The 14,630-nt window shown below is 47.4% G+C and overlaps 1 protein-coding gene across 1 annotated transcript in view; it reads right to left on the bottom strand.

Moving 5' to 3' along the window:
- The window catches only part of ERI3 (ERI1 exoribonuclease family member 3), a 120,395-nt gene that overhangs the window by 72,054 nt on the left and 33,711 nt on the right, over positions 1 to 14,630 (bottom strand). Inside the window, exon 5 of the mRNA XM_027683024.1 lies at positions 7,195 to 7,267. Coding sequence (XP_027538825.1) covers positions 7,195 to 7,267 — 73 coding nt within the window. The remainder of the gene's footprint in view (positions 1 to 7,194; positions 7,268 to 14,630) is intronic.

The following is a 14,630-nucleotide window of genomic DNA, read 5'->3' as shown; positions in this document are numbered from 1 at the left end:
CAAGTCAGGAGCCCTTGGGAGCGCTCTCACCGCAAGGGAACAGAGCGGCCAGAGCCGTGAGACGGACAGTCAAAGATCACCACGGCAGAAGAAACCGCCGCGACCGGCCGGCCTGACTGAGGCCAGGAGACTGCCCCAAACTCCTGTCTGAACCAGAGCTGATGTTTTTAGGAAAAAGCCTTCCCTCCCAAGCTGGAGAATCCACCACAGCCCTTGGTAAGTTGTTCCAATGGTTAATTACCCCACACCATAAAGATCTGCACCTGAATTACCTTGCTTTGGCTTCCAGGAACTGGAACTGCTTATGCTTTTGTCTGCTAGAGGGAAGGAATCTCCTGCCACGTCTTGGATATTTAGATATTTATCTATTTATCCCCTTCAGATATTTAGGGACTACAGCCAAGTCTCCCTTACCCTTCTCTCTGGCACCCTAAATGGCTCCCAGGGTCTTTACTGCATGGCAGGTGTTCCCATGGGTCTTGCAGTTCTTGTCCAATCATCAAGTTTCCAGAATTCTTTCTGATGCTGTGATGGGACCCAGCATCCCATACTGATCAAACCAGTCCCAAAGAAAGAAATGATCCAGCCCCTCTGCTCCTACTCACCACTGCCTGTTTATAAATCCAACAGCAGCTGCCTCGTGGATGCACTATCTGCACACGTTATCGAAAATGATTTTTATGTTGTCTTTCAGGGCATTGATAAAAGTGTTAAATACAAGAGGTCTGAGAAATAGATCCCTGTGGGACCCCACTAGGAAGACATGCACTCCATGATGATTATCCATTTACAATTAAATGCTAGGAGCTGTCAGTTTGCTCTTTCTTAATCAATGTAATGTGTGCCATGTTGATTTTGTATCACTCTTGTTTCTTAATCAAAATGTCATAAGGTACCAAGTCAAATGCCTTCTAGAAGTATATTACATTGACATGGTTACCTTTATCAACCAAACATGTATTCTCATAAAAAAAATATCAAGTTAGTTTGAAAAAGATCTAGTTTCCATAAATCCACATTGATTGGCATTATATTACCCTCTTTTCATTCTTTATTAATCAACTATGATATCTGGCTTTTCATTACTTTGCCCAGAATTAATGTCAAGATGATAGGGCTATAATTACTTCATCGGTCATCCCATTTGCCCTCCTAAATTACTGGTACAACATTAGCTTTCTTCCAGTCCTCTAGAACTTCCTCCATGTTCAAAGACTTATTTATAGTCCAAGGTGTCTCAGCCAGCTCTTTAAAACTCCTGTAAACCTGCTATGCAAAATGCCAACCAAAAGTCACCACTTAACTTTATCAGAAAAACTGCGTTGTAACAACAAACCTCTTGCTCAGCAATATGGCAACATCTGCCTTTCTGTAAATACAGAGCAAAGTATTTATTAAACACAGTCATTTGACTGTTATAAGCAATTCCTTCCATTTCCTTCGAACCTGTGCTATTGCACAGACACTTTTCTTTTGTCATCTTCATGAAAGAGATACTCTTACTCCCCTTAACCCCAGAGTTGTGCTTTTCCTTCTGTTGCCTTTCACAACCTCTCCCATTCCTGCCTTCTGAGAGCGACTTCCCAAAGCCAAGAGTTCCGTAGAAGGGGTGAGGAGCCAGGCAAGACCAGGTCCCCTTAAAGGAAGGTGTGACAGAGTCTCAGAACGTGCACTCCTGCTGCAAACCAGCAAAGCACTGGGCACCATGGGTGTCAGAGCAGCTCTTCACAGTTCAGAGGCAACATCTATCCATGTGCTTGATGCTTTGGCCATGAAGCACTCTGCCTGAGGAGTCCTCCTCTTGCATTTCTAACCTTACCAGGCATTTTATTCCCTGCAGCCAGAAACTCAATAAACAGGTAATTGATAGCAATCACTGTAAGTCCTCGAGAAGTTAGACCTCACTTCCAGGCATATGGGTTAAAACATAAACCATTTCTCATCTGTACCCATTTCAATGATCTTCATCTTCAAGACACTTCAGCACCAAATGTCTGAGAAGCACTCAGAGCTCCTCCTCCCACCCCAAAGGCAGAAGGAATTGTTAATTCAGAGGAGAGACAGAAAGCTGTTAGCAAATCTTTGTTTGTTTAAGATGTTTATTTCTAGTAGCCAAATATTAACAAAAACATCCTATTACATGCTTCCTCTGTCAGATTTCACAATGCAAGTAGGTGACCTTAAAACATTTGTGCATGTGTATTAACAGTTTGCTTCCAACCAGGAATATCTACAAATCAATAAAAACTGGCCCTGGAAAAGGCCAGCTCTGCACAAAGCCACGGCACCCCAGCATGGTCACGTTGTGCTCCCCAAGGCTCTGTCAACTCAGTTTCATCATGCCCAGAGAAAGAAAGTTGCAGTTCTTCACACACATCATTCCACTCCTGCCTTTCATAAAAACCCTCATGGGTTTCAGGAGGATGTCAAACTAGGACCACTGTTCTGTCACTCCTAAAGCAACAACTATTCCTGTATCTAAAGATACGCTGCACCCTGTGAACAGAAATCAAAGATGGTCAAACATGCCAGGACAGCTGTCCTGAAAAAGGGACAGCTCTGTGATGGGTATGAAGGTTGTCTTTTTTTAAAAAATAAATAAAATATCATTTGAAAAACAAGGAATAAAACAAACCCTTAGTGGATACATAAACAGTTCCTCTTATCTTTTAACAGTATAATATCCAGAGAAAAAATGGAAGATCAGGATAGTGTACACAGTGTTAAAAATAACTTCCACAAGCCAGTTCTAGAGTCACAGAGCCTGTGAGTGCCTTTGTGCCAGCCCTCTGACAAGTTTTGCTGTGCTGGAAGGGACAATTAAACAAGAATATGGCAGAGGTCTCAAACCACAAGTGAGTGGCATGGAGAAGAACTAGAAACACTTACTTGTTCCATCACACAGTGCAAGACCTAGGCCCAAGAAAATGATCTGACAGTAAGTTTACAAGAAACAAAGGGACCTGCATCTTCACACAACATCTGAGTAAACAGAGTATAATTGATGCATAATTAAATAGCAAAAGTCATTGCTGCAGGATGCTGAAGAAACTGAAAGCATGAGCAGATTCAGAAAAGGATGTACAAGTTTCTGGTAGACAGATGTGGTAAAAACAGTTGGTGTTAAACACTGTGGTCTAGGGACAGCTGCCAGCTCTCAATCCTTGAGGAGACAATTGCTGGGAATCAGAGAAAGCTGACTAGAGCCATGCCCTCCCTGTTACACCTGCACAGTGTAACCAGCTACTGGCCTCTGGCATGGAGACAATCTGGGTTAGACCTTTGGTTTGGCCATTTTCACACCCTCATCGTCCTTCTAATGTTTTTCTTGCACAAGCTTATTGTTAGAAAATCTATCTTCACTCTGCTTCTTCTTCCTCCTCCCTCCAGCAAAACACTCTCCTCTCCGTGATGTGCTCCCAGCCTGGTGGTGCTGACATTCCTGCTGCCTGCCGGGCTTCCCATTCTCAGGCTCTTGGCCACCCTGCAATTGCAGGCACCACGTCCTCAGCCTAACACAGCACTGGCTCCAGTCCTGGCGGTGAGGATTCATCCCGGGACCAACCATGCTGCTAACTCAAGCAGGACCTGGAACAACAAACCATAGAGGCTCCCAAAAGAGCAGAGGGAGCACAAATGAGAGCTGATCCTTGTGTTAGAATAAGCACTAATGAATTTATCCAGGCTACCTGAGAATACTCTTGGGGCAGCAGCTTGGTTGTAGCTTGTTAGCCGCAGCAGCTTTCCTTTCTGCATAAATCTTGACCCACGGCCTCCTGCTTTCTGCACGTATTACTTCACTAGTGCCCCTCTCTCCTGACATGAAGCACTCTTTGTTATTTCCACCCTGAGCATCCAGCTTCATGTAGCTCAGGTTGTGCACCTCAGTCCTAACCCCGGGGCTTCTGCGAATCGACATGACAGGTACCTAAGGAGGACTGGCAGATGGGATGGTGGCTTTCTATTGAGATGGTTTAGGGGGATATCTGAAATGTTGCAGCATTCAAAGAAAGCCTCCTCTGCTTTCTGCTGCCCTCCCACAAGGCTGAGCTAATCGAAGTGAAGAACATGATAAACTCTCTGCCCCGAGTCAGCTCCACACTGACAGTTCACTAGAGATACAAGATCGCTCAGTGACATTAAAAATGTCAGCAAACACCGATCAGGCTTGATGGAAGGGATGCATTAGCAGGCTGGGGGGGCAAGGTAAAACTTCAGCAAACCCAGTCAAGTGCACAGGCAGCTTTTTTCCCCCCTCTGTTCTTCCACAGAAGCTTTTTCACAGATCCCAAGACACTGTGGCCACCATTGCAGCAATCAGGTGTGGAGCTCACCACCACCTGCACGGCCAGATCAATCCAACAAGGTTTGCCTGAGGCAAAACAAGCGTGGCAGCTCATGGGGGCAGTTCCTGTCTTCAGCTTGCCCGAGAGGCAAGTCTTGGAAATTGTGAAAGCTGCCTGGAGGCACAAGGTTCTTGCCTCAACTACTCCTGCAGCACAGCAGAGACAAGGGAAGGAGTTTATTGGCCAATGAACCATGAGAGAGAGACTGTCTCACCAGTGAGGGAAGAAGGACTGCTGAGCTCTGGAGCATCCCACGCTCTGGCAGAGGGAATACAGACAAGGACTGTTTCTTAAAATGATATAAAACAGAGACAAAGAGGACCTGAAGCTGTGTGTGCATGGGCAGAGGGAACCTGCTACTGCACTACACATAGGTACACAAACATAGGTACAGTGTGTAATCCCACTCTTGCATTGCCTGGTAGTTGCAGAAGGAGCTGCCTAATTCAGAAAGGTCCTCTTGCTATCACTGCTCACAAGCAGAGACCCAAAGGAGGGACAGAAGATGCGGGAGGGTCCTTCTGCAGAAAACTGCTGTCACACGTGCTGGTTTCTCGACATCTGAAACATTCAAGTCTCTGCATTATCCATGACCTAGAAATCATCAGTTTCACACTCCACACCCCCCCCCCGCCCACCCCCCAACACCTTCACTTCATGGATCAGGTCAGAGGCAGACTAAGCCTACAAGGTATTTCTAAGTCAGGAACATGCCAGAGGGAGGGGAGCTATGCAGGGACGAATAGGGGGGCTAGTTACCTGTCCACTCTTATTTGTCTCACATTGGGAGCTCACTCAATAGAGACTGAGGCTCCATTGGATCTGCCTGCTTGGACAGAATTAGTTATCTAAGCTGGAAATCCTCTCTTGTGAAAACATACAGGCAGTCGCCCCACAAGCACCTGAAAGCAGAGAGTGGCATGGAAAGATCCTCGCCCTGGGGTAAGAGCAAGTCCCAGGAGAAGCAGCTCTTAAATACAGGACAGGAGATGTTCCTTGCTCTCCTCTGCAAGATGGCTCACTTCCCAGAGGGATGTGGGGTCCCTGAAGCCACACTGTGTCAGAGGGCATCAGATACTGAAGCGTCAGAAAAACTTCATTTTTTTAAAGGATGAGAGGGATTGGAGGAAGATGAACATTTCTCTCTCACATCCCCTCCTCACATGATCTGAAGGAGGTTGAAGTTTTCCTTTCCAAGTTCCTCTGCTCAATGTGCAGAGGAGGACAACCCCACCCATGTGCCCCCATCCTACATGCTCAATATGTGACACCTTCAGAGAGCTGGGAAGGGGAACACTTCGCTGCAACAGCTTCTTTCCTGCTCCTGCCTTTAGCTCTGTGCTTGGGACCTCATGGATGCTCAGCAGCCCTCAGCTCAGTGTCAAAGTATTTGCTGATGTGCAATACACGAATGCCCATCTTGAAGAACAGCCACTTGCCTGGACATCCACATTATGGAGAATCCCAGCTCCTCACACACTAAATCCAGGAGCCTTGAACTATGGTAAAGAGCCGTAAGTCATTCATCCAGAGGCCCAGAGGAGGAGCTGGATCAACCTACTTCTTAGCAAACATCACAGTACATAGGGATTTTTTTTAAAGTATTATTATTCTGCAGCCATCAACCTGCTGGTTATATAGCTGCTATCCATTCACCGGAAGTTTAGTGAACTTCAAATGGCGATCATTAATGGTCACTGAACTGCAGAATGCCCCAATGTGCTTTCAGATTTCATTTACCAAGGACCAGCAATCAGCCAAAAGATTTGCTCTGACAGCAGGGAAATACAAGACCCTTTGACAAGTTCAGCCAGGAATGTGCTGCCAGCATCCCTTGTTACGTTCATGTTCTACCCTATTTGATGGAACAGATCATGCAAATTGTCCTTCTGCGGCCGCTCAGCCTGTCACTCACGCTTCCATTTAAAACAATAAATAAATAAAAGAACAAAAGAAAAGCCCACAAGAACAACAAGCTGTTTATAAGCAAATTTCACTTACTGAGACCCCTAATTACCACAAAAAGGCACAGGAACCAAAATAAAGCACTAAATTGGATGGGGGAAGGGAATCTTACTCATCCAAAGGTTTAACCAGGAGGGCCACCCCAGTTTTCTCTTGTGCACAGACTGCAACCTCCTCCCTCACCCTGCTACTGCTTGTCATCACACTTGTTCTTTTCTTCTCACTTTGGTTTGTGTCTTATGGCACCACCACATTTTTCTGTGCAGGTGGAGCTGCTGTGCCAGGGGAGACCTTGTGGATGCACAGCAGGCTGCCCCTTAACCACTCAGTGAAGGCATGGAGCAAGACACGGCACCAGACAATACCGAGTCCAAGGCATTTTGCTTAATAAAGTGGTCACCAGTCTCTTAGGTGGATGTGCTGCTGAGACATCTCCCTTTCCCCACGCCACAAAGGGAAATGCTGATTTTTATACTGGAGTATTGCCACATTTATTAACCAGAATTTGATCTGAAGGGAACCATGCTCCTAGGAGCCTTATGTGGCTGCAAAACAAAACAGAGTCAGCAACACTGGGGACAACACAACCTTCACTGGAAAGGGGCCTCACAGTGTCCCACTATTATGCAGAGACATCGCACTGTGCCTGCCACAATGGGATTTTCCCCAGCTGCAGAACACATCCCATCAAGTACAGTAAGACTCTATTAGAGGAGATACAATAGGGAGCTGGAGGACTCGCTCAGCCCAGCTTCTGAGGAAATAACTCATTTCAATGCAAAGCAGCAGTAGTTATTAGACACCTCCTTAAAGAGGAAAAGTGAAGGACAAGGGGAGGAGGGAGAGAGGGAGACAGGGACTATGGCAGTTTGCACAGAAGTACCTTTTTCAGATTAATCCACTGTTTGAAGTAATCAGCAACCGGCAGCCCTAAGTACTGGCATTGTCCTGGTAACCTGTAAGAGAGAAAAGAGCAAGTTTGATTCAATCAGTGTCCTGACAACACAAACTCTGTTTTCTTAAGTGCATTTTGTTCAGAGATGGAAGAGACCCTCAAGTCTGCTGTAACGCGCTGCACATCAGAAGGACCATAGCTCTCGGCAAAAAAATCTCATGAGAGCACAGCTTTGCTTAAGACTTATATACATCCAGCCACATCTAGGCTGCTGAAACCTTTCGGACTAAACATTTTGAACAGCAAGTGCAGCACTCAGCTCTTCTCCACAGTGGCTAACACACAAACATGACTGGAGTATCTGCGCTGTCCTTAGCTAAGTGAACCCATCACAAATCCCTGAAAAACCATCCTGCTTAGCAGCTTACAGGGCAGGCAGGACTGACAATTCACCTGTCATACCCTGGTGCTTCTGGATTTGGCCTTTATGGTTAAAACACCGAACGAGACATGAGGGAGGGAAGGAGGCAATAAAACATTCAGTTTTGGGTAGCAATGCTGTAGGACCAATGTTTTAGGGCTAGGAAGGCAGAGGTTGTTTTCCAAGCTTGGAAGAAGAGAGCAGTCACAACTCTGAAGACACAGGGTGCTGCACACTGTCTCACTAGAGGTTTGAGCACAGCAGCCAGAGCTGCCAGCCCATGTATTTACCCTCTCCCTTCTTACAGCGAGCCAGTGGAATAGAGCTCAAAACAAAACAGCACTGGTAAGGGAGGTGGATTGCCTGAAGGGACAGCAGGACCCCAGGAAAGCTGTTTCTCTCACACTGTGCTGATCCCAGTGTGTTTGCACGGGAGCTACAACGTGCCCCTCAGCTGGGGAAGGCTGAGTTGCAAACTGTGTGGCTCCAGCCGAGCCTGTGCAGGGACATGAGTTATGTGAGTTTTTCCCGGCCAGTTTGATCTGATCAAGAGTAATTGATGGATCTTGTTCATTCACGTACTGCTGAGCACGCCTGGGGCACTGGTCACAAGATCTTTAACTGAAGCAAAGGAACATCCCAAATAAATATGTCAACTAAATAAATGACTAAATTAGAGCTGTTTGTGCATGTTAAAAGTCACAACCCCAGAAATCGGCTTTTGCAAACAGAGGGGGATGGGGAATCTCCCAACTTCCTCAGGCACATGGGGGCTGTAGGGGGAGGCTGTAGAGGAGGAGGGAAGAGCTATGACTGTCAGCATCAGCTGCTCAAACACCCCAACACAGACCACCACGTCCAGGGTCCAAAGTCTTCTCCCATCTCCATAGAGGAAAGAGTGAATAGTCCAGACCAGACTTCAGATTCAAGACTGAAATTCAGGAACATGCTCTGGTCAGCAGTAGATACAAGGTAGATACACCACCCTGAGCTAGGGTGCACCACCAGCACACCAGGCAGCACCCGAGTGCTCAGCCCAGCTCCCAACCCTTTGGTGAACAGGGCAGCATCTCTCTAGACATTTCCCCAAGCAAGGAGATGAAGGAGCAGCACAGATAATGCACTTGCAGATAATGTGAGATTCAGGGTAGTGTAGCACCAGAGCAGTCTGGTCTTGGTGATGCCTCCATTTCTATGGGAAGGAAAGGAAGGAACCTGGCAAACATATACAGGGGAATCTCCTGGAAATATGTGGCCAACAGAGCCAGCACACACTGGGACCCACCTGTGTACCACCTTTGCCCTGCTTAGGCTAAGAAATGAATAGACTCCCTGTGCCAAAACGATATGCCTGGTCCTGAGAAGATGCAAGTGTCATCATTTAGGAGCAATAACTTAAGTCATACAAACACATTTGAATAAGAAGGTACAGAGGAAGCTCTTTGAAAGCAGGAAGCCTGTCAAAAGAATGAGCTTGCAAGCAGCAGGTCTGTGGCAATTTGCAGGGTAAGCAATGTGATCTGACAGCACAGTCTCATCTCTGGGCACGGCTCATCCGATGTAAGCACTGAAATAAACCACCTGGAGTCACTCCTCACAATGGAACAGCCATGACATAAACAGGAGCCTGGTCCATGCATTTTACAGCCTTATACATATGTCCAAGACATCCCATAGTCAAACAGACCCCACCAGCCTCAACCAGCATGCTAAGAAATTCTTTCTCCAGGAAAGCTGCTTTCTACTGGTGCCCAAATCAAAAAAGACCACAAGGAACTATCTAAAACAAACGACTGGTCTAAATACAGACATGTGGTTAGCTCAACCTCTCTTAGACTCCTCACATTTAGCTAGAGAGGATGATGACAGGAGCTAGCAAAAGGTATGTTACTCAAAATTGTGTTTCTCCTCCCAACCCAAGAGGCTTTCATTAATACAGGTCTCAGTGTAGCTCCAGTTAGAGGAATAATTATCAACTCACCTAACCTCTGGATAGGGCCCAGGAGAAGTGAGTGCAGCATTGTTCTTGTTAGTCACAGGAATTGACAGCTAACCACCCAGTGCAATGGATGACATCTAAAACACTGCCATCCCTGTGGGACCAAAAGGCCCAGCAAACTGGACAGTCTGGTTCTATTTCCACCCTGAGACTGATGGCAGTGTGCCCTGGGCGCTGGACAGTGGGTCTTTAATTGGAGAAAATAAATGCTCCAAATAAATATGTCAACTAAATAAATGATGCATTTTTGCAAACAAGTAACAACCCCAGAAACCGCCTGTGAAGCCGTGTGACCTCAGGACATTCCCCCTCCCCCTCCATGCTTGTGCTCCCCTCATTTCACCTCAGCACCAGAGGGGCTGCACCAAGTTTTTCAAGCACTAGGAAACCTCCACTCACACCATAACCTGGGCAGGCTGTCGGCAGCACGGACCACAACATCAGTCTACTCCCTGAGCTGGAAGATGCAGGCCTGGTATCTCCAGGCCAGTCAGGACACAGCCACTTAGCAAGGATTAGCAAAGGATTGCTATGTGGGTCTGGTCTTGTCTGCATATGCAGCACTCCCACCACAGGGAACTGGGGGCTTTCACTGCACAAAAACCGGGTTCCCAGGTAGCTACGGGAAGGAAAACACTCCTGCAATGTCGTTTCCCCAGCTCCAAGCTCGTCCAAGCTACAGTGGTGTCCCCCCCACACTCTTCAGCCTGGTAAGCAGGCAAGAATTTTTCCATCATCTTCTCCAGGTTGGAGTGAATAAGGCACACCTGTGGCTGTCCTGGGGAACAGAAGTGCCATGGCCTGTAAAGAAGTAAGCCCATTTATCAGCGCCACCATTTACTTGAGCTCATTTGATAAACAAGCTCTTATGCTCAGTTTGGCTTCTTGCTCTTGCCAGAGCCAACCTTGCACACTGGGGGCAGCTTTGCTTGAGCACAGAGCTCAGGATTTGGCCCTCCCTCAGGTAAGGGAGAAATGATGGCACATTTCGCTGCATTCAACATCCCACGATCCTTCCAGTTTTTGAACAAGGTCTCACTGCCTCCCCAAACACTGAAGTGCTCACACCTTGGGAAGGAAGCTGGCTTTCAAAACCATCCTGCAGGGTAAATGGGGCCTGGAGATGAACAGGATGCAAATAGGAGGCGAGGTGACATGGCTGCATTTCTCCCGTTGAAGCCAGCTCTCTCCAAGGCGGCAAGAAACGCACAGCTCGGTGGTGATAAACGGCCTTGCTTTAGTTATCACTTTCCTTAAGTTAAGGAGAGCAGCCTAGTGATGGATGGGCTGGAATTCGGTTATCAGGGAAGGCTGTCAGCCAGAGTTGCCTATCTCCACACACATTTAGCAGGGCGTCATTATGCGATGGCATGGAGTTAAAATATGACCAAGGGTATTGAAAGAAAAAGAACAGGATTAAAAAAAAAAAAAGGCAAATTGAGCAACAATAAAGGAGCGTGAGGCAAGAACGTTATCGTACTAGTGACACCTTTTATCTCGGTCTGGTTAGCTAGAGCAGGGCACAAATTGGTCCTTCCTCCACTATTGTATCCTCTTGTACAAACAGAGGCAGATAAAATGTGTCACCAGTGCGATAGCATATCAATTTAACCCTAATTATCTAGAGGGTCAAACTAAGAAATAGGGGTTTCTCATTTCAACAGGTCCCTCCATCTCTGCTCGGAGCCACCACATTAATATGGAAGGGGGAGGGGCAGCTGTAATTGATTTCCGTCACTCAGGTGGTCCTGGTGTATAAAAAATTAATGCTTGATTCTCCCAACTAATCAGAGCTGGTTAACGTCCATCTGCTTCTGGGTTCAGGATGTCAGGAGACAAAGAAATTGGGGAAATTGGGCCACTTGCTACACACTGGGTGTATCGATATTGAGGCAGTTAAAAGAACAAGTCTCTCTGTGGGAAGATAAAGAGACATTAAATCTTGGGGTTTATAGACCTGATCTCAACCTTCCAAAAAAATCCGTGCCCTGGAGACCTTGCATTGTAAGAGATGCAGAACATTTTAATTGTGTCCCAGCCAACTCCAGTGCACTGGGCTACAAAGGAGAGGGCTGGCAGGCTCCTGCCCTGGAAATCCTTCACTGAAGAAGGAAGCTATTTGGATGCTGCAGCACTCAACAGCACCTAGGTGACAGCCAAAAAGAGCTGTAAAGCCACCTCAGCCTGACACTTTAGTTCAAAGCAACGTTGGTCAAGGCATCATTCTGGACCGTGCAGCCCAAAGGTGCTGCTCTGATGTAGAGTGGGATGTCTGCCAGGAGAAGAGGAAAGCCTGGGTGTCCTCTCTCAACAGAGAAAGTTAGCAAGGGGACAACATCCTGTGCTAAGGCACGTGAGATATTTTAGCAGAGAAACAGCATCATAACAGGCAAAGCTGCATCTCTCTGCACTTAACCCCACAAGAGCTGGGGCCAAGCTAGGAATTTAAAGTAGCTTAGGTAAACCCACAGCCTCCCAAAAAGGCAACCTGGGGTTGACAAAACCACTGTGCCAGACCAGGAGGCCTCTGACAGTGTGATGTTACAGCACCCGCACGTGAGCAGAGCCTCCCAGCCACAAAGAACTGCCCATGCCACACTGCACCCAGTGAAAACTGAAGCATGCTGATACACACCTCAAAAAAAAAAAAAAAATCCCCACACCCCAACTCCCTCATCTTAGTAATTCAAGTTAGACTGGGACAACTTTCCTGTGTAACTGCAGGCTTTGGCAGGCACATGCCTCCTCAGCGCTGGAGTCACTCAGAGCAAAGAGGCCAAGTCCCCACACATGCTTCTGTCCAAGGCTAAGGACAAACCCCCTGCCAGATCTCTGTCTCTCCACTCACATGCTCCTCAGCCCCACAGACCTGCCGAGGGGTCAGAGGAGCCCACCTGCTCTTCCTTTCCACCAGATGAGCCCTTGCCAGGTGACAGCACTCCATGCCCATGGTGCCGTTTCTCCCTGCCCCTCGTCAGTGCAGGACAAACCACCCCTGCATGGCTGTACTTAAAATTCACAAGCAGTAGCTGTGGAAAGACAATACATCCGTAGAGGGTCTGAAAAGCCCTGGGCTTTCACAGAAACCCTGAGACAGGTCCCATCTCGCTCCCTCTTTGCTTTCCTTCCACCCTCTCAGTTCTCTCAACCACCCCCAAACTTGTCACAGTGCAACAAGCCTACGAGCCACACATCAGCTTTAAATATCAGCATGCATGAAGCAGGGACATGAGAGCAAGGAAGTGGGAACAGACAGAGCAAGCCTCCATCGCCTGTCAGGAAACACTAATGAATTTCAACACCAGCAGCCATTGCCTCAGACGGGCTGGTGAGAGGAGACGGAGTTACAGTGAGGAGCCTTTGCAGGAGCAGCCTGCCTCTTTTCAAAGCCCCCTCTGTTAATAAATGTCATTGCCAAGCAGGCTGCAGCAGTCCTCGAGCTGGGATGGCGTGGGTCGGGGGGAGACAGGCAACTGACAGCACTCAGGATGCCTGGGCAGCGCAGCCCTTTCTTCTGTTGCATCCCCAGACAAGAGCCAGGAAAAGGAAGCAGACGAGCCATTGTCATTGGCATGAAGCTGTCTTCCATTAAGGTCCCAGTACCCAAATAATAAACCTCCACAAGGAGCCACAAGTGCAACCCCAGAACTCCCCAGTCCCACTGACTGGGATAGATGGAAGCTCTAAAGGGAACAGTCCTGGGACGGACAGAGGGACACAGAGACATTCAGACACACTGCCTGCATTCCCAGCAGCAGCAAAGGGTTACAGAGCAGTCTGTCCCTTTGCTAACACAAATGCATTCCTGAGGCAGCGCAGGAAGAAGCATCCAGCACAGGGCACGGTATGGCAACCGCACCGATGCACAACATGAAGGTCAGTGCAAGTCTTCTTTACAAATGTCAACCTGTCATCTCTGGATATTAATGAGGGCTGACCAGCAGCTAAAATGCATCCATGCTCCATTAGTAATAAGAGAGACACGATGCAGGAGAAGAGCACACACCATGGCACGTGGAAGAACCAGTGGGTCTGCAGGGCCTGGGGAGGTGTGGTGATGCACAACATAACTTGGGCCACTCCAGCCACCCAGGAAGGAAAGTTCCCACACAACCCCCTTCACTGGAGTGTGTGTTATCTTTTCCCATCAATCTTTAATTGGATTAGTGTAATGAGGCCAAAAACCAAGGCTAAGCAGCAAGCTAATACCTGGCACTTTCAGATGTTCTTTCTTTTTCTGTGATGCCCATTCTGTGCAGCGCTGCATTCTCTCTCTAACAGGCATATTTCTGCCTAGGAAGCCTAAAAGGCAAGCTGCAAGCCTTAACTCTCGGGACTCAGCAGCATTGGCTGAAATGCCTGAACACCCATCACATGCTAACAGCCTGATCCCTATTCTCTAAATTTTTGCTGGGTACTAAGAAATTTGGGAGAACTTCAACATCCACGCTTTCCAAGCAGCTCGCCAGTGAATTGAAAAGGCTGTTATCCCAGACTGCAACCAGAGCAATGTATACACTGGGAACATAATTCTGCCACAGAAAGCACACAGGGCAAGTGGCTCGTTCGTGACTCGTTCGTCCTGCAAAGCACTGTGTGCCTTCCACTGCCATCAACCTTAATGAAACATGAAGGCATTTAACACCATGCGAGATCTGGCCCTTTTATGGGTATCTGTCTGTGCGTCAGCTCGATGCTGGCAGAGATGCTATCTCAACATTAAAAGCAAGGCTGTAACACAGCAGGTATTCGGCCTCCAACAGAAGATGTTCATCAACAATTGCACAAACATGATGCTACAATAAATCTATGTGCTACTGCTTAACAGCTTCTCTTAAAAAGATTCATAGCTCTATTTACTAGGCCTGATTCTGCTGCTAGGCATGTGGGAGTAAATCCGGAGCAACTCTACCTGGAGTTAGTAAACAGCCAGGAAGAGCAGGATCAGAATTGAGCTTTTATATTTTTAAATAAGTACTTAATTACCATGCAGGAAACCAGAGC

The sequence above is a fragment of the Neopelma chrysocephalum genome, unplaced genomic scaffold (assembly GCF_003984885.1).
Source record: "Neopelma chrysocephalum unplaced genomic scaffold, ASM398488v2 Primary Assembly neopelma1_64, whole genome shotgun sequence".
Classification (NCBI taxonomy): Eukaryota; Metazoa; Chordata; class Aves; order Passeriformes; family Pipridae; genus Neopelma; species Neopelma chrysocephalum.
The sequence above is the reverse complement of the archived record's forward strand: the minus strand, read 5'-3'. Positions and strand labels throughout refer to the sequence as shown.